The sequence below is a fragment of the Geotrypetes seraphini genome, chromosome 17 (genome assembly GCF_902459505.1).
Source record: "Geotrypetes seraphini chromosome 17, aGeoSer1.1, whole genome shotgun sequence".
Lineage (NCBI taxonomy): Eukaryota > Metazoa > Chordata > Amphibia > Gymnophiona > Dermophiidae > Geotrypetes > Geotrypetes seraphini.
In genome coordinates this window covers 22,416,160-22,441,669 of record NC_047100.1, presented here as the reverse complement: position 1 = coordinate 22,441,669, position 25,510 = coordinate 22,416,160, and the positions used below count along the sequence as shown (strand labels likewise).

Genomic DNA, 25,510 nt, shown 5'->3' with positions numbered 1-25,510 from the left:
TCATACAATATTTTGTACCTATATTTTTCAAAACATTTTTTTTTTTTTTGCGATAAAGAATTTGGATATTTGAATCTGTCCTTTAACCCCCCCCCCCCTTCCTTTTACAAAACTGCGGAAGCGTTTTTTAGCGGAGGCCGGCACGCTGACACTCGCAGGAACTCTATGCGTGTCGGGAGCAGTGCACAGCATTCATTGTGCTGGCCTCCGCTAAAAAACGCTTCCGCAGTTTTGTAAAAGGGGGGGGGGGTAGTTATGTTATGCTGCTTTCTAAAAGTAACATAGGTGCTTCTAAGCATCTATAAAGTAATCGCTCAAATGCAGCCTAATAATGACCAATGTGTGTTTGTTGCTTGAGCTGAAAAAATCTTATTTTGTTTTTCTTATCAGGGCCGTTTTAGCATCAACCTCCGTGGGACTGGCCTCTCTTTACCAGAAACAACAAAGTGGATATCTCAAGGGAACTATGCAGTGGCAGAAATAAAAAAATCGCCCGTAAGATCATTATTTAATTAACACTGAAGATGGTATCATGTTACTTCTTTTACTTAACCCCTGACTACATCGGAAAACCAGCATTTAGACATTCATTCAAACTAGCAAGGGATACAGGAACTATGGAGGTTCATGGTACAAAATTCTTTTATAACTCGTCTATTGCATTGCAGTGGGCTGTAACCAGCAGACCACGGTTCAAATCCCATATAGTGGCGTAGCTAGGGAGGTTGGCGCCCGGTAGGGTTTGGCAGTTTTTATAATCGGAAAATCCGGACCTCTGGACCCTGCCACTTATTTTGTAGGCAGTAAGTCAATCGTGTCAATCGTGTGATGGCGCCGTTTATAGAATCGCACCTTCAGGAAAGATAGGCGCCAGAAATGTAGGTCAGCATTTTCAAGTCCTACATTATCGGCATCTATCTTTTCTATGAATCGTCCCTACAAAGGTGTTTTATGAAGCCTAACGCCACTTCCGGCATTAGCCACGTCTACAGCGGCACTAGGTGTCGTAAAGTGCCTCCGAAGGTGCGATTCGGGCGCTTATTTTTTTTACTGGAAGGTGTGCCTACATTTTTTATTTTAAAAGCTTTTCTTGTTTTAAACAGTGTTTTGAACTTGTCAGGCATTTGCCAGAGCCTAACTTAAAACGCTGTTTATAGAAGCTGGGCCTAAGGGCTCGCGTGCCAATCGCTTAACATGTGGCAATGTAGCTGCACGAACCCATTAGCACCGAAACCTTATTCGCCACGCTCCGTGTGCCAGTCACAAAATTACACACATTTGAAATCAATGTCCCCCTTCGTTTTTGAAAACCTCTTATGAATATCTTTTCAAGGCTTCAGACATGCCATTTGGCTACCACATAATTCGTGGTTGCCCAATCACTCTCAATGGCTATGGCCTCTTCACTAGCCTTCTCTATTTTTTCTTGTTTTAAAACATTTTGTGATTTTTTTTAATTTTTATATTATTTTAATAACAATAAATTAGTACTTAAAAACTTATCTTAAATATTCTGATTGTACTTTTCACATCGGGGAAGGGCATGTCTGAAGCCTTGAAAAGATATTCATAAGAGGTTTTCAAAAACGAAGGGGGACATTGATTCAAATGTGTGTGATATATGATAGAGAATGACACGGTAACAAAATTCATCCCCGTCCCCGTCCCCGCGGATAACCGCGGGAAATAAACCCACGTCATTTTCTAGTGTCTATTTCATCCTCTGTCCTTCTACACCGGCATTCTTCAAAGCAAAGCTTGCGGGTCAGTGGTTGTGGCCATTCATACTCTGATTCTTATGTGAGCCAAGGATAATGAAGCCATTGTGACATCACTGATGTGATTGGCTCTTAGGCACTGGTGGAATGAGGCATTATGACATCACAATATCTGCTCTGGATACCAGAGGCTGTCCTTCTTTAGTGTCTATCTCGACCTCAGTCCTTCTGCACCAGCATTCTTCAAAGCAAAGCTTGCGGGTCAGTGGTTGTGGCCATTCATACTCTGATTCTTCCCTCTCTCCTTAAAGAATGACATGAAGATGGCTTCCCTCGGTTATCCGCGGGGACGGGAACGGTGATGAATTTTGTCACCGTGTCATTCTCTAATGTATGATTCATCAATGCCATATACATGACTGTGACATTTACGTGTTAAGTCACAAAATTACGGCAGGACACTTGAGCGTGCACACTTTCCGAAACCCAGACTTTCCTTTATGTTTCAGTTTGTCTTAGGTATTAATTATAATTTCCCAATTTTTTTATACTTTTTCATGAAATATACACCGCTTTGACAATTTTTAGCTCCGGTATATCAAATTTTTAATAAACTTGGAAACTTTGGCTTACGCCAAAACATTGTCGCTTGTGTGCCGATCTGTATTTCCATCCATGAAAATCATGTCGGATTCATTATTTGCCCATTATTCCCATCATTAAAAACTCTTCCCTTCCTTAGCGGGTCCTGTGTTCAAAGAGTGAAGGAAGCGGCAATCTGTCCAATCCCGGAAAAAAAAAAAGATGCTCTGGATTATTTTAGACCTATTTCTCGCTTGCCGTTTTGCAAACTAGACAACCTATATAAAATGATCTTCAGTGCCTGAAGTTTCCACTCCAATTGTAAGCGCTTGGGGGCGGGGAGAGATGGGGGGCGGCAGCAGAGACGCCGTGTACCTGAACTCTAATAATGCTGCTTTGAAGCATCCTTTGGAAAGTCGAGCTCAAACTCCCTCCCCAAAGCGGTATTTTTAGAATAAGGCAGATGTAGTGCTACAAAAGAGCTGAAGCCAGAGCTCTGGTGCCCTTTTCTCTAAAGATGAGTCATTTTCCCTTGCTGAAAGCTTCCCCACCTCTCTGGATACCAGCTTCATAATAGGCAGAGCTGTCGTTCAGGCTGAATGAGCCAGAATTGTTGTACTCACTCTTTTTGAGATGGTTTCCTTTTCTTCTGTGCCATTCTTTAGTTGTAGAACAGGATTACCATAGCCCAGTGGCTTACCTAGGGTATGTGACACCCGGGGCCCGTTGTTTTTTGACACCCCAATGTAAAAAAATATTTTTAGTAATGTTCCCCCAGGTGCAAGCCATTAGGGGGGGGGTGTTCCCGGCCTCAGAGTCATGGTCTGGGAACTTCCATTCTCACGGCTGGCCTCGGCAGGGATTCAGCTAGGTCGCCCGCGGCTCCTCTTCCAGCTTTCCGTGTCTGCCTCTGCCGCAATCCACCCGGGCGGAAAGCAGGAAGGGGAGCCGCGGGCGACCTAGCTGAATCCCTGCCGAGGCCGGCAGTTTTTTCAGCTTTACGGAAGGTAAAGGGCCATCGGACAGGAGAGAAGGCTGGGAAAATGCTTGGCCACAGGGACTACCCAGAGCCTTGGCACCGGGCCGTGAGAAGGGAAGTTCTAGGACCATGACTTCCAGGTCAGGAACACCCCCCCCCCTCATGGCTTGCACCCGGGGTGGACCCCGCCCCACCCCCTTGGTACGCCACTGCCTGAGTATAACATAGTTAACGCACAAGAGTTAAAGACCAGCATTGTACATCTAGTCAACCCGGTAAGGTGGCTAGAGTCAGTGGCGGAGGAGGGGGGGGGGGCAGTCAGCATTCCTCCTTCTCTCTGCCCCCACCTTTTCCCATGCGCTCCCTTCCCTCGTACCTCATTGTTCACCGCCGCGAGCAGCAACTTTAACGTGCTCTTCGCGACCCCATCGTCTCTCCCGCCGACGCGCGTAGGAAGTGACTTTAGCGGGAGAGACGACGGGGGTCACGAGGAGCACGTTGAAGTTCTTGTTGCTCGCGACGGTGAACTAGAGGTACGGGGGGGGGGCGCACATGCAGCAGGGGGGGGTCAGGAGTGGCGGAGGTGAGGGTAGGGAAGGGGTAGCATTGCTGGCTAGTGTTGTACCTGTTGGCTTGGACCATGTTTCACATTTGATGTATCAAAGGTGTCTTCTTGGGTGATAATTGCCAGGACTGGCCTTTGATATAGCAAATGCAAAAACATGGCCCATGTTGGCCAAGTGGTCCGGGTTTGCTTTAACGCTTGAAAAACCAGATTAAGTTAATTTGAAGAAATAAATATGATAGTATTTATGAGTAGTTTGTGTTATGAGACTAGAGACGTTATTTATTTTGGTATTTATATACCACTTTATAGCCTAAGTAGTTTACATTCAGGTACTCAAGTATTTTTCCCTGTCTGTCCTGGTGGGCTCACACTCGATCTAATGTACCTGGTGATGAAGGATTAAGTGACTTGTCCAGGGTCACAAGGAGCAGGGGGGGGATTTGAACCCATAACCTCAGGGTGCTGAGGCTGTAGCTCCATACACTCCATGAGTATTTGCCAACTCGTGTGAAAAATGTCTCCCCCCCCCCTACCTCCCGGAGGTCTCCGAAGAATATTTTGCTGTATGGTTAAGTGCATTGAGCATTTTGAACAATTGATCTTTTAACTCCCGCTGAAAGTGTTGACTTTGGCATATTGATAAATAACAGACATAAATGCATGCCTTGTTTAAGCCCCTACATGTGGGACCCGCCCATGCCTTGTTTAAGCCCCACCCATTTCTATGTCCCATTGCATTTACATGTTAAGATACTGCTGAGTGCATTGCTGGCACGTTTGCATGTAACACTTACAGTCATCTTCTATTCCACTTTTATAACTTCTAAGCGGATTACATAAAGAGAGCTTTGGATATCGACCCGAGAGCATTTTTGCAGCAGGGGTCCCATGCTGTAGTGTGCAGCGCAGTGATCCTTAGCACAGAAGAATAAGTTAAAGTCTGACCATGTCTCCCCACTCCTAGCCAAACTTCACTGGCTCCCAGTGATTTCCAGAATCCATTTCAAATGCTCCTGCCTGGCTTTTAAGATCATTCACGGCATCCTTCCTCCCTTAATCCCACTATCTTATAACTCCTCGAGTCCTGACTCTACCAGACCCGCCCAAAGGTATAAACTATCCTTCCCCTCTCTACACGGTATTCGCTATGCAGGCAAACTGGGAAAATCCCTTCTCTTCAGAATCACAGGTCTTTGGAACGACCTTACTACCCCGCTGCGGAACCTGGGCTCCCTCCAATTATTCCGTAAGCAACTGAAAACCTGGCTTTTCACGAAAATGTAATTCTATCCCCCCTTACTCTTCTCTTCTATGTATAAGTTCATGGAAACCTTTTTTTTTCCTTCTCTTCCTATATTTTAAGTTCTTGTAAACCGTGCCGAGCTCCACAACATCCGTGGAGATGATGCGGTATATAAACTTAAGGTTTAGTTTAGTTTAAAATGGTAATAGGTGTGCAGTTAAGATGTTAAAACTCATAAAATGGTGAGGCAATAAGCAAAAGGTTGCACACTGTGCTTAGAAAGCATCCTCGTGGCCAGTTCTGCTTTCTTATGGAGTGTTGACTGACAGATGGGTTTAGAAAAAGGTTGCTGAAAGGTATATTAAGAGTAATTGACTAGATTTATATGAGAATCGTTCTACAGATCCAGTTTATACAAGGTAAAAAAACCCCCCGCAAAACAGCCAAGTCAGCAAGAGAAAAGGCGAGTAACACACCCCTGCTGTTCTTATAAAAGTACACTCTGCGAAAACTGTTTTGAAAACTATTTTGTTTTGGCACGTATTAACTGGTCTACAGTGTTTGTAGTACAGTAATTACTTTTCCAAGCAGGATTTGGCAAAATGGTTGTGTCAGGCGTCGGTCAGCAGTGCCGAAAATAATCATCCGATACGAGCAAATCTTGTTTGAAAGATAACAAGAGTTTTAACAGGACCACAGTTGGCTTTCTTCGGGAGAGAAGCTTTCAGAGTTTAGCAAAATACAAGGGACCTCTCCAGCATAATGTCCTGCCAAAGAGCAAAGATAATGAAAACGAAACACCCAAAAACTAGTTGAGGCGGTGTTCAATGATCTGCATTGTTTTAGGAGGTAACAGAGTGGTCGCCAACCTTTTTCATGTGAATACGAGAAAGCTCCGAGGACCACCAAAAGATTTCAAGCTTACAATTTTGTAAACCGCTTTGACCTCCTTGCTCAGACTGGGTATCAAACATTAGAAATTAAATGCTAATATTGATTCTACAATATTACTGCTACTACTACCTATTCAGTCGTGTCCGACCCTTGGATACTCTGTAGGCCAGTCCTCTCCATGCTTCCCTGTATTCCACGGCTTCTTTCATTTGCTTGATGTTCATTCCTGCGTCATTCTTGATGGTATCCAGCCAACGGGTCTTTGGTCTCCCCTGCTTCCTTTTACCACTGACCATTCCGAGTAGCACCTCCTTTTCTAGTGAATTCGCCCTTATCACATGTCCAAAATAGGTCAGTTTCTGTCTGGTAATCTTGCCTTCCAGAGACAACTCTGGGATTATGTGATCAAGAGCATCTTCGTTGGTGATCCTAGCTGTCCATGGGATTCGTAGAAGTCTTTTCCAGCACCACAGTTCGAAGGTGTCGATTTTTCTCCTATCTGCTTTCCTGAGTGTCCATGTCTCGTAGCCATAAGAGACTCCTAAGAGATTGTTTGCAGTTAGTTTATCAAGTGGGCAAGACTGGAATTAACACATTTAAGGATTTGAAGAGCATTTCAGCCAATTGTTTGAGGGTCGAGGTGGAGGACTTTGGAGAGCCGCATGTTGGAGACCACTTGATAACAGTTAATGCATGGTAAGGAGGCAGTTCTATAATGGTACCTGCGTGTGCATATTTAGGAGCCCTACGCAAGTGTACACCCCTTTGCATTTATGTGCAATGCACTCTACGCTAGGCGAGTCATTATAGAATAATGCTTAGGAGTTCTGCTGACATTTTTGGGGGTAAGTGTACACTTACATGCAAAAGTGCTGGTATTGTAATCATTTATATGTGCAAAAGGCACCCAGATTATGGAATTGCTTGATAGGGTAGCATGAAATTTGCCAGTAGACATGTACAGAGATGGAGTTTGCTAGTACATGTGTACATTATCTCTTTTAAGAACATAAGAATAACCATACTGGATCAGACCAATGGTCCATCAAGCCCAGTAACCCGTTCTCACAGTGGTCAATCCAGGTCCCTAGTACCTGGCCAAAACCCAAAGAGTAGCAAGATTCCACAACCCCAATGAGAGCAACGTTCTAGAGCGGAGATTGTGATGTCATAATGCCTCAGAGCCAACCTCATCAATGATGTCACAATGGCTTGATTGTCCTATACTTGACTCACATAAGAACATAAGAATAGCCTTATTGGTTCAGACCAACGGTCCATGTAGCCCAGAAGCCCATTCTCTCGGTGGCCAATCCAGGTCACTAGTATTTTAGAGTATGCACATTGACACAATGGTTTGCAATTTGTCAGTAGACTGTACAGAGGCAGAATTTGCTAGTACATTATCAATTTTAGTAATCTAGGGATGGACATTTACACCTCTCAATCACACCCGCATCCTGTCCATGCCTCGCATGGAGGTATGATTTTTTTTTTTTGGGGGGGGGGGGGGTTTCCCCACTTATGCTAGAATTTTATAGAGACAGGCAAGTTCTGTGTCTTTTTTAAAATGGTACCTCGGTTGGCATCTATTTGCTCTCTTAAACTTGATACCCTCTTATAAAGCTACCCTCTTGCGCTCTTTGGTATTTGCTGTGGGGGAGGGTGGGAGGAGTTACTAATCTGCTATATAATAGGATATCGTACTCTAGCTTAGTTTACTGTGGGAGTCCTCCCTAACCAGAGGTAACACAATACAGGAGCTGCGTGTCAAAGCAGCTCTGGATTGGTAAGGCCCGACTTTAGTGCAAGAAGAAGCGGTCAGAGCATACAGCGAGTGATTTCCTTCACTCGCCGCCGCTCCGGCTGCTCTCTCCTGCCTCTCCAGCTGTCCTCTCCTGGTCGGCGGTTCGCGGTCGGAAAATACCGCGAATGACCGGGACCGCGAATCGCCGACCGCAAACGACTGGGGGAACACTGTATCACAAATTGACTCCTACATGAAAGGAATAAAACAACTTGCTTGATGAGAGATTGCATCACATTAGTCACAATATCATTTAAGAGCTCTTATCTTCATGGAAAACATTCTTTAGTAAGGAAAAGCATTATATAATCGGCCCTTTTATCTCCACTTAGGCTGTAAGCTCTGTAGGGCCAGGACTTATACCTGAACACTCATCACCTTTGTTCAGTGGTGTGTGCATCCAGGACCTGTATTAAAATAAGGATTATTTAGTACTGTAATAAAGCACATCTAAATTGTTGACATCTTAAGCACATGCGTTATAAAGCAGGTATTTGGCTGTGCCTCGCTATGCAATAAACTGGGAGGGTGCTTGAGATCCACTGCATGTGCATACTAGTTTTGAAAGCCTGCCAGTTACAGCTGGGCACTTTTATGATGGTTATTTATTCCTGTAGTAGACGGAATTTCTTTCTGATTTAGGAATGGCGGTGTTAGATGTCCTTCCATTACTGTCAGGCAGTCCATTTTCGTGACACCACCGTGCCTTCTGCAGTTTGTTTTGGAAAGTTGGCCTATAAATCGTTAAGACACCTCTAACTTTATTTTAATTTCTTCCAACAGGACGGAACCAAAGTAATAGGCAAATGTGGAGGTTACTGTGGGAAATGTACTCCGTCCTCTGGAACTGGCTTAAGAGTGCAGGTGCTATCATGAGAGTGATCTTATATCATTTCAGCCTGAGGTAAGTTGTTCTGTGCCTCTCATGATTGTACAATGAAAGCTTTACATGCTAATACGATCGGTAGCGTAGCGAGGGTCATAGGCGCCTTGGGCAGAGTTTGCCCCCTCCCCCTCCCACCCTCACTTCCACACACTCCCTGCCCCCTCCTGCTGGGCGCACACTGCTTCCCTTCCCATGTACCTCTGTAACGTTCCTGGCGTGAGCAGCAACCCCTAAGCTAGCGTCGGCACTTCCTAGACATGGGTCCAGGAAGTGACGTCAGAGGAAGAGCCGATGCTGTCACGACAGCCTGAATGGCAGTGGGCCTAAGAATTCAGGGGCTGTCAATCACCGACAGGCGTCACTTCCAGAATTGTGCCTCGACGGGACCTTAAGCACTGGAAAGGTAGGCCAGGGTTTCACAGGCCTACATTTTTGGTGCCTAGGGTCACGTCAGAATCGCGGCCAGAGGCACATAGTGTCACCAAAGTCCAGCGCTGCCCCTAACCACGCCCCCTTCCGGGCTTTGGCATCACTAAGAATCACTAGCCACCAGGGAGATATGCACCGGTTGGAAAGGCCGCTTTGCAACGTCTATTTTTTTGTTGTTGTTGTTAATCACCTATTAATTGGTTTTAAACGAGATGGTCAATTAAAGCAATTAAGTTAGGCAGTAATAGGATGCCTTCCATTGCCTAAAGTTCGGCGGTATGATGAGAATCTGGTCCTCAATACCTACCGGTGGCTGAGAACACTTAGGTGGCGCTAGGCACGATTCTACAAATGGTACCTAGCGGTCGATTGTCAACTGAGCCAAACTGCACCTAGGAGTTAGATGCCAAAATGCGCTGCCTTGACCAAATTTAGGGCCTGGTTCGGCCTACAGGTTATAACACTATATAAATGTTTAGGAGTAAATGCAGTAAGGTTAATTTTCTCCTGATGTTACCGCATGCCATTATCATTGCAAAATAATCACACGGCAGGTTTCAACCAATGCCAGTAATCCCGGATGAATCAAGATCACGGCAGTGTTACTGCTAAAGATTAATTTTGTTATCCCACACATTTATGCCTCGCAGGTGCTTTTAAACTGAGAAGCAGACGTGACCTGGATGAAGACCAGCATTGCATTACCTCTTTTCTTCCATTTTGTGTATGTATATATATATATGTATATTCCAAATGATGTAAAATACGCTATTTATGTCTGGAATTATTATTTATTTTGATTTAATATTTTTGTACGTAAAATAGTTCTATTAAGGCTGCTTTTCCTGTTTTTGTTTTGAAACCTTGCAGTCGCATCACTGCATTTTACGGACGCTGCATCATATGTAGCTGTGTTAACAAAAGCGACCTCGCTCAACTTCACTGTTTACTTTTTATCCATTTCCGGTTGCTACTGGTTAAACGGCCTCTTAAGGTGCTATACAAGACCCGCCAGGGGGGATTGTTAATATTTCTAGAAAGTGTCTTTCTAAGCAAATAAAACAGAATACGAGCTACTTTTCAGACCTACAGTATCAGAATAAAAATGACACATGGGAAAGGGAGACTTGTATATTGCCTTTTTGTTGCCTTGGCATTTCAAAGCTGACATTCAAAGCGGTGGGCACTGGAGGATGAAGTGACTTGCCGCAGGGTCACAAGGAGCAGCACTGGGATTTGATCTCACAACTTCTGGACGCAGAGACAGCAGCAGCGGCTCTTAAGGCACAGCGCTTCCTTGAACATTTAACAATCGCAGTATCATTCGTCTATGTGGGGTATAACAGCAGATGTGCAAAGGCTTTGATTGTAGTTGTTAATACGTCTTACATTAATTGGAATTAGCTAAAAAGATTTTTTTTTTTTTTGTAAATATCTTTATTTAGAAAGTTGTATACAAGATAAAAGATACAACACTCTAAAAACAAGTACAACCATAAACCAAAACTCAGGATGAAAGAGTCTATTGCGTGGTTTCCTCGCAGAGACTAAGTGAACCCAACAATAAAACAGAGCAATATCCACCTCCCCCCCTTCCCCAAGCACTCCAGTTCAAAAATTCAAAAGAGCACTTCGGGCTACATCGGACGAGCTATCCCAAACTGGAGCCCAAATGGCCCGGAATTTTCTCCAACGGCCAGGGCCACAATTCTTAACATCCAAATACAAGGTAAACATTTCATTTTTCCACATGATAATGGTAGGCACCTCTGCTTGCCGCCATAGTAAAAGTATGTATTTTCTAGCCAATAAAGTAGCTTTTAGCAGCAACAATGACTTACCCTTAGATAATCCCAAAGAAGAGAATTGAGAAAAAAGCAGGACATCCGCCGACAAAGGAACTCTTCTCCACATGATCTTCTATAGCTGAAGACCAACAAATGACCAAAAGCTTTGCACTCTATCGCAGGTCCAAAACATATGGCGTTGAATGGCACTTAGGACAGCCGGCATGAGTGGCAAACCCTGCAACATACGCCCTATAGGGGGAGATATAAAGTCTTAACAGGAATTTATAATGCTGTTCTTGCAGAACCACAGAGCAAGTCAAGCACATATCAGTAGAACACGCAATCCATCACCCGTAAGCTGCTTAGAAGAAGCAAGGTCCCGATTCCACACCACCGCCAAAGCATCGCAGTCCCCGGGAACAATGAAACTCCCCAAACTGACCTGGTGAAAGGAGAAGCTGGTTCTGGACTTTCGAGACATAGGCAAGGTTTCCTGAACCGTATTTAAAGTACACTTCCCCCTCCGAATCCGCGGGTTCGATTATTAGCGGTTTTAAATCCAAAAACCCTTTTTAATTTTTCAGGCTATTTTAAGCCTTGTAAGCCCCCCCTTAAGCCTTACTTAGTGGTCTAGCGGGTTTTCGGGGCAGGAGCGATCTTCCCACGCTCCTGCCCCATGCAGACGACAGGAGCTCAAGGCAGCCATTTCATCTACTATGTTATAGTGAACAGCCCTCTTTGTCTCCTGTTGCTATAGGTGCTTACTGAGATTGTAAGCTCTTTAGGGCAGGGCCTTATTTAACTGAATTCCTAATAATGCTGTAAGCTATCTTGAACATTGTGATAAAAATCTAAATCCTTAAAAACATTTGTAACCTTCTACTTATCTGTCAAGAGTGTACAAAAGTGACCATGATACATAGACTAAATAGTTTCTTATTATTTCTTGTTTCTGATTAGAAAAATGCCTTGGGAAGATTCAAAGGATCTGGTTTGGCATAAATTTCTAAGCTCTCTCCATGTATGTTCTTTTGGAGATTCTTCAACAAAATCCTGATTACCGTAGGTCTTTCTCCTAAACTACAACCTCGAGGATTATTCCATTTGGTGTAAAATCTGACCAAAACTTTTTCTTTCCCAGATCTCAATTGCACTCTTTCTGCCCACTGAATCTATTTTAGCAGTCTGGATACATTCATGGGACTCCAGAACTTAATTTCTAGGGGAATGACCTGGAATACATTTTCACTCAGTGGTGTAGAACATCCTCGGTGTAGCTGGTGGTTGCCATATTTTACAAAGGAAAACACCGGACACATAACCCCACCCTGTTCCGCCTCCCAGCAAGCTTCCTCTCTTCTGCGACAAGCTTTGATCACATCTGGGGGGCCTGGAGCATGCGCAGATGTGTTTGACATCATCTGCGCATGCTCAGAGGCCCTCCATATGCGGTCGGGGCCTTCCAAAACCTAGACAAATGCCGGGTTTTGAAATCCTGTCTGAGAGCCCACACAATCCTCTACAAAGAGGACATGTCCAGGTTTTCCTGGACTTCTGGTAACCCTACCCAGGCCCTACCCTTCTAAACATGGCCTCTGCTGGAAGCCCTAGCTTTTGTCAACACTGGGGAAGTCGATGGCAAACTTCTATCCACTGATACCTGCACGCTCCCCCCCCCCCCCCCACACACACACGCTCAGTTCATGCACATGAGCTCAGCATGTGTGGGAGGTGCTGGTGTTGGCAGATGAAAGTGCGCTGCTGAATTTCCCACATGGCCCATTGGAGGGGGGTGGGGGGTAGAGGTTATCTTCAGCTAGCAGGATCCTGCCAGCCAAGTATTTTTAATGCTGGCGATGGAGACTGGGGAGAAAATATGTGGGCTTACTCAGTCCATCCCGGCTGATCTACTGCTTCCATCACTTCTTTTTGGACTCCAGGGGCATTTTGCTGTTGATCCGTCCCAGGCAGCCTGTAGGGAAGAGGAGGGAGAGGCCGGAGCAAAGTAGAGAACAGCTCTTCTACTACTTAGTCCAGCCCCTTTCTCCTGTCGCTCCTACCTCTGGCCCGCCCAGGCCTTCCCCAGTACCACAGTTCCACATCCTTAAGCCCCGAGTACCCCTTATGTCGGTATCATTGTAAGGAGACAATCTAATGATGTTGACCATTACCTAATTTAATCTTAGCTCCACAAAACAGAATGGGATGCCAAAGTTGTAATAAAAAATGAAGTAGTTGGAAAAAAGTAATCTGGAAATGTCTAGAAAGTCTATTTTAACTTGTTTATATGATGTGCAAGCTTGACTGATATATATTCTATCAATTGTACTTGGTTTCAACCAGCACATTTGATAAAATCCCAGAGATTACACATGATTGTAGAGATTCCTTCTTGAAACTTTCTAAATGTTTCCTGATGGCTCCACAGACAACTGGGCTTTCAGGATATCCCAAATGAATATGCATGAGATAAATTTGAATACACAGGAGACCAAGGGGCTGATGTTAAAAGTATCGGAGCCAAAAAGTTGTAGCATGCAAATAACTGTTGCGTAGAATAAAATCTCAGCTTTCCTGTCGGTGTCTGTGAAATATATAATGTTAGCATGCATTATTCTTAACGTGCGTTAGCTCAGGGGTCTCCAAACTTTTCGCCATGGGCCGTAGTTAAAAAAAAAAAAAAAAAAAGATAAATAACTCTAGATATATGAATATTGAAAGCAGAAAATTTTATAAACCATTTACAGAGTATGTGAGATTAAGTTATCGTATATTAATGATGATGAACACTACCAGCAAATTCTCATATTATCATCGCAAATTATAATAAAACGTGAATGATGGAACTGTTTTTAGAATCTTATTGAACTGAGGTTCCAGTGTATGCAATTTCAAATTGAGTATTACACTGCACCACTGTAAGTATTCTTAGGGGCAATTAACCGTAACGACTAGTACCGAACTTCCAGATTCAATTTAAAGATTAGTCACAGCGCCAGAGCTTACCTGCAAAGCCGCGAACAGACACTGTCAATCGAGGTTGAACAAGTACAAAGAAATACTGCGAAGTATATAATTGCGATTCAGCATTAAATAAAGTTGTGAATAATATTAACATAATATGGAATAGCAATATATTTTGAACACAATTTTAAATGAATGTATTTGAAATCGATCAACATCCCGTGTTTGTTGTTTTTTGCGGCTTCTCGTTGGAAAATTAGTCCAGTTGGCGCATTTCCGCACAGTTCTCCTGCGGGATGGATAAAATCCTATTGTGGGCTGGACGTGGCCCGTGGGCCATACTTTGCAGACTCCTGTGCTAGCTGGATAACATGGGAATGTCCACTCTCCGACTAAGGCACTCTCCCTCCCAAAAATATTTTTTTTAAAAAAAATCTGTAACACGTGAGCTTGTATGTACAAACAGGCAAAATATCACAAAACGCTTTAATCTGTTTTTGCAGTAACCTATTCGCATTTGCTTCCTATGCATGAAGGGCTTTAATGCCCTTCAATAAAAGGCCCCCTATGCCAAGCCTTCCCAATTATTTTTCAGAACCCTAGATGCCTCCCCACTTAAGATTTTATTAATTGCACTCAACAGTCACGATCACCCTAATACCAGCCCTTCCAGACTGTGGCGTAACTAGAGCCAGTATTTTGGATAAGCCAAAGTTAGCTTAGATGGGCCCTTCCATACCCCTCTCTCCTGAAGATATTTTTAAAAAATTACAGGGTTTTTTTTTTTTTCTTTACAACCATCAAACATCTCCCCTCTCTTTTCCACGGTGGCCTGGCATCTGCCCGCCCTGGTATATCTTACGCACATCCCTGGCCTTGCAGTGATTCATTTTTGCTGCTGGTGCCAGACTCAAAGGCTTCCCTCTGCCGCGTCCCACCAGACAGAAAACAAAAAAGTGGCATCGGCAAGGGCAGGACGTAGCAGAGAGAAGCCTTCGGAGCTGGCACAGGAGCAAAAATGAATTGCTGCAGGGCCGGGGATGTGTGTAATGTATACCAGAGAGGGATGGGATTGGCAGATAGGAGAGCAGATGCTTGGACGCCATGGAGAAGAGAGGGCAGTTTGTTGCCTTTGCTGGGTGGGCCCATAGCTATGCCACTGTTCCCGGAATTAGAGAATGGCACAGGGACAAATTTGTCCCCATTGGAACTCAATTTCCCCGTCCCTGTGTGTTTTGTCGCTGTCCCTGTTGCCTTAAGCACACAAGCCATGAACACTTATGATTTAAAGCGTTTGGGGCTTGTGCAGATGATGACGGAGTTTAGGCACTGGTGGAAGGAGACATTTCGACATCACAATCTGAGCTCTAGAATGTTGCTACTTATGATTTTAAACTGTTTGAGGCTTGTTCAGATGAGGTCAGAGCTTAGGCATTGGTCGAATAAGGTATTATGACATCACAATCTGAGCTCTAGAATATTGCTACTTATGATTTTAAAGCGTTTGAGGCTTGCGCAGATGACGACGGAGCTTAGGCATTGGTGGAAGGAGGCATTACATCACAATCTGAGCTCTAGAATGTTGCTACTTATGATTTTAAAGTGTTTGAGGCTTGTTCAGATGAGGTCAGAGCTTAGGCATTGGTCGAATAAGGTATTATGACATCACAATCTGAGCTCTAGAATATTGCTACTTATGATTTTAAAGCGTTTGAGGCTTGCGCAGATGAGGACGGAGCTTAGGCATTGGTGGAATGAGGCATTATGACATCACAATCTGAGCTCTAGAATGTTGCTACTTAGGATTTGAAAGTGTTTGAGGCTCATGCAGATGGGGACAGAGCTTAGGCATTGGAATGAGGCATTATGACATTACAATCTGAGCTCTAGAATGTTACTACTTAGGATTTGAAAGCGTTTGAGGCTTGTGCAGATGAAGACGGAGTTTAGGCATTGGTGGAATGAGGCATTATGACATCACAATCTGAGCTCTAGAATGTTGCTACTTAGGATTTGAAAGTTAGATGAGGACGGAGCTTAGGCATTGGTGGAATGAGGCATTATGACATCACAGTCTGAGCTCTAGAATGTTGGTACTTATGATTTGAAAGTGTTTGAGGCTCATGCAGATGGGGACAGAGCTTAGGCATTGGAATGAGGCATTATGACATTACAATCTGAGCTCTAGAATGTTACTACTTAGGATTTGAAAGCGTTTGAGGCTCATGCAGATGAAGACGGAGTTTAGGCGGAATGAGGCATTATGACATCACAATCTGAGCTCTAGAATGTTACTACTTAGGATTTGAAAGTATTTGAGGCTTGTGCAGATGAGGACGGAGCTTGCAGGAATGGGGCAGGGTCAGGAAAAGAACTCGCGAGGATGGGACGGGAAAATGAGTTCCCATGGGAACAGGGAAAAATTTGTCTCCGTGTCACTCTCTACCCAGAATGATCCAGTGAAAAACACATAATTTGACATCATACATTGTTATATTTAACTTTGTTTTGAACATACGTGTATATAGTATAATGGCGGTAGTTGTTTTCTAATGGCCTTAGCATGTTTGTGCCTTTCATAAAATTACACCATAAGAGCATGTGGTACAACGAATAGATTTCTACGTGTTCGCTGCAATTTTTACAGGTTTTGTGGAACAATTTTATATAGGCACCACAAAGAAACAGGAGATATCACCGTCTCAAAATTGGGAAGCGAAAGTGACCACTCGTACTCAGTCTCTTTATTATATAATCAAGACTCGACATGATCGTGTTTCGGCCCAGAGGGCCTGCCTCAGGAATCTGAATATCGATCGAAAAGATGTCGAGGGGTATAACAGAAAATCAATGCCTGCGGAATTTGTATAACCTTATTTTATAGGAGAACTGAATGTAATTTGCTGACGTTCTGCTTTGAAAATGCTATTTTGCTCAGCAACGTGAAACACGTGTTTTTTTTTGTGTAATTGTTAGTCGAAGGAAGGACTCGGTGGGAAGCAGGTTCCGGAGCAGCCCTGCGTGCAATGTTTCCTCTTCATCCTACGAAGTTTTTAAGAAGCTGGTAGGCCCGTCCTAGGAGGCACAAAGGAGTCGCAGGTTTGGGATTTTTTTTTTTTTGCCGGTTTTGACCCGCAATTGGAAGCAAGGGAGAGAAGGTGCGAGGGAAGGGGGCTGTTGGACCCGTGATAGGGAGGGAGGGAGGGGGGATGCTGGCCGGAAAGGAAAGCGACTCGCAGCAGATCCTTTACTTCGGGGACAAGGACATTCATCACTCCGCAAGGTGGTGAAAAGCCTTGTCCCTGTACCCGCGGCAAATTGTCATTTTTTTTTTTTTTTTACCCATTCCTGCAGGTTAGCCATGGCTACTCGTGGGAAACAGTCCCCGTGTCATTCTCTAATACATACAACAAAACTGAAAAGGAAGAACTTGTAATGTGAACTTCACTTCAATGTGTAAACTTTCGACCAGAGAGGTGCTCAGAACCTTGAAAAACAAGGTGGAATAAATGCTAACTGGGGACAAGCCCCTATAAGCATTTCAGTGTTCTATCATTGCATCCTCTCCCGTGATAGAAAGAAATATGGTGAAAAATGTTTTGCAAAAAAGACTAAACTAATGTCCCAAATCAATCATTTGAAAAAATAATCACTTCAACGCTTTTCAAATGTGAACTTAACTTGCATAGGTGCTTCGGGAAGCTGTCTCACTCCAGCGGGCTCTAACACGTTTCGCCAAAGGCTTCTTCAGAGAGCCGCCAAACAAGCTGGAACTGAGTGAAAACTTCTTCCTTCCTCGTCACCCTTGATTACATCACTTCCTGGTTTAGAATTTGACCCAGTAGTTTTCATTGGGATTATGCTATGCTAATACATAGCATAAATGCTGGTGATATCTTTTGGGAACAATTTTCAAAATATATAGGGCCTTTGTTTATATTGTCCACTGATTTTCAAGAAAATAAAAAATCATACAAGCAGTTTCGGGCATTGCTTGAGAATGATTCTTTGAAAGACCTTTTCGTTTTTTTTCCCTGGGATATTCTTCAAACTTCTTATAGCTGGACCATTAGAGACTCTGGGAATCTTTTGTAAAAAAAAAAAATGGTGAGAAAATCCCAGGGGCTTGCATTCATTTCTCGTGGAATTTCTCTGCTTCAGGGCTGCATCTGTACCACTTGCTTCTGAGAAAGATCTTAATCTCTCTAATTGTCTGATCGGCTCCAGGAATGACAGAGAACATGACATCAGACCCACTTCCATGTACTATGATCATTCCAAAAGAAATCTGTTTCATGTTACTAAAGTTGCAAAGATGCTGGATGTCTGAAGATTGAGGATGTCTGAAGGTTACAGGCCTGAAGATATCCTTAAGGCACATTAGAAATTTTGTCATCAATATTACAACATATGGCATCTGAATCCCCCCCCCCAAAATAATAATACTGAACATTCCTGAAATTAATTCCCATTTGATAAAAGTAAAATTTATAAAACTGACCTCCCATATAGACTTGCCACTGTTCATAAACTTTTTTTCATGTGTAAAACTTAAAATTAGGAAGGATCGGGGCAACAAGCTTGGGCCTGATGGTCTTGGTTTACTGTATCTTAGTGGTACAAAACTGTAGAATCGCACTACACTTGCCTGTAAAGGTCAGAAGAGTTTAGTGAGGCTTCTTAGGCCCGTGATGGAGGTTTCTAGCGCAGCCCGGCAAGGTAACTGCTCTGACGATCATAGAATTCCTATGAGGGTCGGAAAAGTTACTTTTGCTGAATCACGAGAGAAACCTCTACCGCGGCTTAATAACTGGTATTCTACAGGCAATGTGCCTTTCTATCTATATTAAAGATAGTCCTCGGATTTGTAATATTTCGTAGACTTCACTGCTATGTTGGTAACGGGCTTAAGTTGATTGACCTATCTTTAAGGGGGTCTGTTGTTACCAGAGAAGACAATTTTATCCTTTGTTGGGTTGTTTTTTGTTGGTTTTTTTTTTTTTTTTTGGGGGGGAGGGTTGTATATACCACATACAGTGAAACATACGGTATATATTCTGTATTTTGAAAAATATAAAAATAAAGACGAGAAAAAAAAAAATGAGGTCACCCCTAAAACTATGCAGTGTGCACACAGGCATGTATTTGTAGAGGGAGCCTTCTGAGGGGAGGAGCCTGTGCAGAGTGTGGGTGCAGCTATGATTGGTGCAGATAGGAGTCCTTTTACCAAAGGGAAATAGGGCTACCGCGCAACCGTGTCAAGGATTTTGTAGTAGCTTGCCTATTTCTCTGCATTAAACTGCACATTACTACATTTTCAGGGGGGAGTGTTCTCTCAGGGGGGGGGGGGGGGGGCATGGCATGGATGAAGCCAGGTATCTTACACACAGAGTTAACGAGGGACTATGTACTATGACCAAAAGAGAAGTGGTCCTGAGTAAATTACCAGCAGGTACTGCACGGTAACAGGAACACGACCCGAGATAAATATAGCGGAAATGTCCCGCCCAAAATTTCCAGCTACCGCGTGGTAAACTCCCTCATTAAGCCACAATAACTGCAAATTTTAGGAAAAGGGGCAGCATTTTGTAAAATACATGAGTACATGTGTGCTTTACCATCTTTCTTACTCCCTTTCGGGGGGGGGGGGGGGGGTAAATGTCTGCGTCTTCAATGATGGTGGGATTTCTGCATGATAGAGAAAAATGAAGGTAGAAAAGGACCATACTATATCTAGTCCAGTGGTCTCAAACTCGCGGCCCCCAAGGTACTATTTTGAGGCCCTCGGTATGTTTATTGTAATCACAAAAGTAAAATAAAACCGTTTCTTGATCATATGTCTCTTTAGCTATAAATGACAATATTATTATTAAGACTTGGCCAAAAGGAAAGATTTATAAACTATAAAGAGTTTTACCTCATGCAAAACGGTCATTTCTTTAATAAGACATTAATTATTTTTTTTTTTGCGGCCCTCCATGTACCTACAAATCCAAAATGTGGCCCTGCAAAGCGTTTGAGTTGGAGACCACTGATTTAGTCCGCCTAATCGAAGCATCTACTATCCCCGCCTCTCCCCGTAGAGATCCAGTGTCCTTGTTCCAAACTTTCTTAATTTCAAGATTCACTTTGGCCCTGATTCTATAAAAGACGCCCGAAGTTAGGGACCTAGAACGGCGCACCCGTCTTTTCGTATGCATGATCTTTGCGATCGTACGTTGGTTAGTTCACGGGACACAGCACTGACAACGGGGAAAGGCAGTCTGCGTCGTCTCGGAGATTCACGCACAATGGTCCTTTGGCTAATTTATCAGCCTGTGTCGGTGAAAAGGGCTGGGTGTGAACTTGGCTACCACTGTATTTTCAAAGCTGACTTTTCCATCCAAAAGCTTAGGACAGAATGAGCAAAACGAACATCACAACGGCACATAAAAAGCCGGATTAATATTTTAACTCGTAACCCTGATAGAAAGCGGCCAGGGAGGGACTTCAGCTGCTGCTTCACACTGAAACGACCGTGGGATGTCGCAGAAGCGCGTCTGTCTCTTCAATTACATATATCCGGCGGTGGAAATGACCTAAGGCAAAACAGATACAAACTGAAATTAGAGAACGTTCTGTTCTCGTTAACATTTAAAAAAAGCAATAAAAGTCTTTGTAAATTTCCATCCTGTTGTTTAACTTGAGATCAAGAGGATATTAAAAAAAAAAAAAAAAAAGAGAATTTTGGGCTGCAATTAGTTCCTGGGCCTTCCCTTGTTGCTCCAGCTGTAGCTTTCAAACACGTTCCTAATTCATCCCATGTAAGAACATGCGATTTCTTGTCTCCCGTATCTGATATTTTAGGTCTATTCCATGCACTGTATTTATAGATTTTTTTTTTTTTTTTTAGGAGGTGGTATAAATATTTATTTTGAAAGACAAATAATGCTTATTGCAAACATTTAAAAATGTAGATACCTCTCTACTCTTCTGGTGCTAATTATATAAGAAAGATACTTTCTGAACTTACGTCTACGATTTTGCATTTGGTTGTAGGAATTGTAGCAAATTGGGTTTTCGTGTTAACAAATGTGTTATCCATTTTTAAATATTTGTAATGGGTCTTTAATGTGCACTGATGATAGCTTTAACTTTGTTTACTTATTAACAATAAATTATTTTCTATTATATGTGGCTATGGGTTTCATTATGTGGCTCTTTACATCTCAGTGTGCTTTGAAGACGAATAGAGATGAAGCGTGGTGTCCGAGGCAAACAGAAAAGAAACCGCAGGAGCCTTTTTCTAAGCTCTTCCTCGCTGCCAGCAGGGCACAAAGCCGCGCGCGGGCAGCGGCTCCTCGCGCCGGAAGTCTCTGACGCGCAGCGTCCCGGGCAAGGCTTCCGGATGAGGCGCGGGACCCGGGAGGAGCCGCTGCGCCCGCTGTGGCTTTATGCAACTGCGTCAGTTTGGAAGAAGGAGCAGGCCGGAGGGCGGGAGACAGCAGAGGTAGGGGGAATGATTTTATTTTTGAATTGAGTGATTGAATTGTGTCACTGTTGAGAATTTACATCTGCTGTCTGTGTTTTGCACTGTTCAAAAAGAAATGCATTTGTTGTTTGTTTGTTTTTGTTTCTATGGGGTTGTACAGCATACAGAGTGTTGTATCTTAGGGTTTGTTTGTAAAATTTAGTACTTTTAATTTTTGGTCCTGTATTTACATAGGGGTTATATGTGTTCTGGTAGAAATGAATATTGAGAAGTGTGCTTTGTGTGGTTTAATTTTGTGGTTAACTATTATGTGTTGTTAATGAGATTATATTGTGTGTGTGTGTATGTATGAAAAATGAATGGAAAAAATGGTGTTACAATTATTATGGGGGTGGGGTCTGGACCACAACTTAGCCCAGTGTTCTTCAATCTCCAGTCCGTGCACCGGCACCAGGCCACAAAATAATTCTTTAATTTCCACCAGTCCATAGGTGTAAAAAAATTGAAGAACACTGTTCTAAGCTACAATGAAATCTGGGCTTAGCTTGTTCTGATCTGGGACTTTCCTATATGCTAAGCCTGGATTCAATGTGGCATAAAAGTCGAGCATTTTCTCTCTCTCTTTTTTTTTTTTACAGGTCATCCGTTCTTTCCATTAGTGCATGGCATCTGGAAAAAAAAAAATAAAGCAGGAGCACTTACCACTTTCTATTTTAGGATGTTCCAAGTGCCCTTTGGTTAACCCTATGTTATCCCAGGACAAGCAGGCAGCCTATTCTCACATATGGGTGACGTCTCCGACGGAGCCCCGATGCGGAAGCCTCGCAAGCAGACTTGCTTGTAGAAACAAAGAATTTTCAAGTCAGCCGCACCCCGCACATGCGCGAGTGCCTTCCCGACCAACACAGGGCACGTCTCCTCAGTTCTGTTTTCCGCAGAGCCGAGAAGTCCATCTTTAACTCTGCGTTTAACTTTGTTTCTTCATGCCTTCTCTCACCGCGGTTTGTGTTTATTTTCTTCACGAATCGCTGTGTTACTTTCTTTACAGTTAAAAAAAAAAAAGACTTATTTTAATTTTTACTTAAGTAACTGGCGTATCAGGCCGCACGACCGCAGCCTGCGGGCTTCAACTTCACAGCGGCTCTCTTCCCTCCTATGTCCTGGCCGGTCACGGGCTTTAAGAAGTGTAGCCACTGCCAGCGTGCAATTTCTCTCACAAATAGGGCCTGCCTATAATCCAAAGTCATGCCAGCACTGGGCTCTTCTTCAACCTCGAGCCCTTACATGTCATCGAGTTTTCTTGGAGAAATTCTTCAGCAGTAACTCCTCGGTGACACCCTCGACCTCGAGTGCTACCTCGGTCCCGCCTTCCAGCGAGGGTCCTCCTGCTTTCACTGACCTCGAGCCTCATCAGACTGTCCTCGTTTGGATTGTCTTTCGCCTTGGAAGTAGACCTGTTTTATCTTCCCCTGAGCTCCCCTCAGGTCAGATACCTCAGCAGATGGTTTCTATGCTGGTCCTCATCACTGCTACCAAGTACCTGAATAAATTAATGTAAACTGTCCTGGGAGAACAGTATTGAAAAGTTTCAGCCTCTAATAACCAGAGCTGGTATTGTGACATCATAATGCCTCATTCTACCAATGCCTAAGAGCCCACCTCATCAGTGATGTCACAATGGCTTGATTGTCCTATACCAGGGGTAGGCAATTCTGGTCCTGGAGAGCTAAAGCCAGGTCAGGTTTTCAGGATATCGACAATGAATATGTATGAGATGGATTTGCATGCACTGCCTCCTTGAGATGCAAATCTATCTCATGCATATTTATTGTGGATATCCTGAAAACCTGACCTGGCTCCGGCTCTCGAGGACCGGAATTGCCTACCCCTGTCCTATACTTGGCTCACTTTTACTACATTTTGATCTCTAGAGTGGTTAAAGCTACATCCTCAGCACACTGAGGTTGTAGGTTCAAACCCATGCAGCTCCTTGTGACCCTGGGCAAGTCATTTAATCCCCCTCTTGCCCCAGGTACATTAGATAAATTGTGAGCCTGCCAGGACAGACAGTGAAAAATGCTTGACTACCTGAATAAATTAATGTAAAATTTTTCTGAGCTTCCTGGGGAGAATATTATAGAAAATTGAATGAATAAATAAATAAATGCCCTTAAGTTGTTTCACGATAACTGTTTTATCAACAATCTCAGGCTCAAATACTTAAATCTAACCAGATCTATATATAGGCACAACTTCTCCCTTTCACTTTTAGACCTAGCTTTATTTGTAAACCATTTTTAATTACCTTCCTGATGTTGTTCCTTAAATGTTCTTCTACTTTCTTTAACAATTGTAGTTCCACCCCTCTTTCCCTATGTATCACTAATTTATTGTGTACATCGATTGTATGTTTACCTGTACAAATTGTTTTATTTTGTTCCCCCCCCCAAAAAAAACTTTTATTGTTATACGCATTGAAATATTTGATACTGCGTTTATATCAAAATTTTAATAAACTTGACATTGTGGACACCCCCCGTCCCCAAAAACACACCAGTAAATGGAAGAGTAATGGAATTCAAAATGGCACGGGATGAACACAAGATCTTTAAGATCAGAGCGTAGGCTGTGATTGTCAACAGATGAGTTATCGCAGTGACCTCAAAGTCCCTCCTTGAGGGCCGCAATCCAGTCGGGTGTTCAGGATTTCCCCAATGAAAATGCATTGAAAGCAGCGCATGCGCATAGATCTCCTGCATATTCATTGGGGAAATCCTGAAGACCCGACTGGATTGCGGCCCTCAAGGAGGGACTTTGAGACCCCTGAGTTGGCACATGAAACATAGAAACATAGAAATAGACGGCAGATAAGGGCCCACGGCCCATCTAGTCTGCCCACCTTAATGTCCCTCCCCTACCTTTGCCCTGTGAATAGATCCCATGTGCCGATCCCATTTGGCCTTAAAATCAGGCACGCTGCTGGCCTCAATCACCTGTAGTGGAAGACTATTCCAGCGATCAACCACTCTTTCAGAGAAAAATAATTTCCTGGTGTCACCTCGTAGTTTCCCGCCCCTGATTTTCAACTGATGCCCTCTTGTTGTCGTGGGACCCTTGAAAAAGAAGATATCTTCCTCCGCCTCGATGCGGCCCGTAAGATACTTGAACGTCTCGATCATGTCCCCCCTCTCTCTGCGCTCCTCGAGCGAGTATAGCTGTAATTTGTCAAGCCGTTTTTGGTAGATCCTTGAGTCCCGAGACCATCCGGGTGGCCATTCTTTGCACCGACTCCAGTCTCAGCACATCCTTGCGATAATGCGGCCTCCAGAATTGCACACAGTATTCCAGGTGGGGCCATGCACATTATTCAAACACGAGAGCATCTGTAATTTTGGTTGCAGACGTACAATTATGGAATCATTTGACAGGACTATTTAACTTTCTGATCTCCAGAAATTTAAGAAGGCTTTGAAAACAATTTTGTTTCTGGAGGCTTTGAATTGAGTTAAGCTGGGATACTAATTATTTGCATTTTAGATGGTATGTTATATGATAATTATGTTTGTATTCTGTAAACCACTTCGGCTTAAGCAGGTTAAAAATCTTTTAAATCAATCAATCTCTCATTAGAAAATGGATGGTATAAAAAATTTGTATCTCGGAAACTAAGAAGAGGAAAAACAGTGCCCTGCTGTTCCAAGTCGCCATTGCACAAACGAGTTAAGAGTTTCCCCTGAAGCAGCCGGTGTATTCTGGCAAAGCAAGGCACCTTGTCGGGACAGCACTGATTGTGGTTGCAATATGTGGATTCTTTGAGACATTGGATGCGACTGGAGCCAGCACCAAAGTTTTCCCGGAAAGAGCCCGGCGTCAGCCGATGGGTTTATTTATGCTTGTGCACATGGCGGAGTATGTTTTCATTTGTGAGAAGGGTATCGCAACAAGACAGTGGAGGTTTTTATGCCGATGATGTGAAGACAGCTGATTCCATGGGGTGCTGTGGTGGATGAGGTTTTTTGTTCTGTCCACTTTCAGAGGTTGGTTACATTTCTTTTTTTTTCATTTTCTATACCAGTGCCTCGCAAACTTTGTCGAGCCGCAGCGCACTAAAAGTGGCCTTGGCATCCGGATGGGCGCGGACTTCGACCTGATGACATCATGCATGCGCTGTAGCTTTAA

At 43.5% G+C, this 25,510-nt stretch overlaps 1 protein-coding gene across 9 annotated transcripts in view; it reads left to right on the top strand.

Moving 5' to 3' along the window:
• Positions 1-14,596, top strand: part of ADAMTS9 (ADAM metallopeptidase with thrombospondin type 1 motif 9) — a 385,044-nt gene extending 370,448 nt beyond the window's left edge. For 8 of the 9 annotated variants that reach the window (XM_033926508.1, XM_033926507.1, XM_033926504.1 and 5 more), the window contains 3 exons: positions 391-495; positions 8,575-8,695; positions 9,757-14,596. In XM_033926508.1, coding sequence (XP_033782399.1) covers positions 391-495; positions 8,575-8,667 — 198 coding nt within the window. In that variant the 3' untranslated portion in view covers positions 8,668-8,695; positions 9,757-14,596. Of the gene's footprint in view, positions 1-390; positions 496-8,574; positions 8,698-9,756 lie in introns of those variants that run through there. The other variant, XM_033926503.1, reaches the window with a different exon arrangement.
• The last annotated feature ends 10,914 nt before the right edge of the window (positions 14,597-25,510 follow it).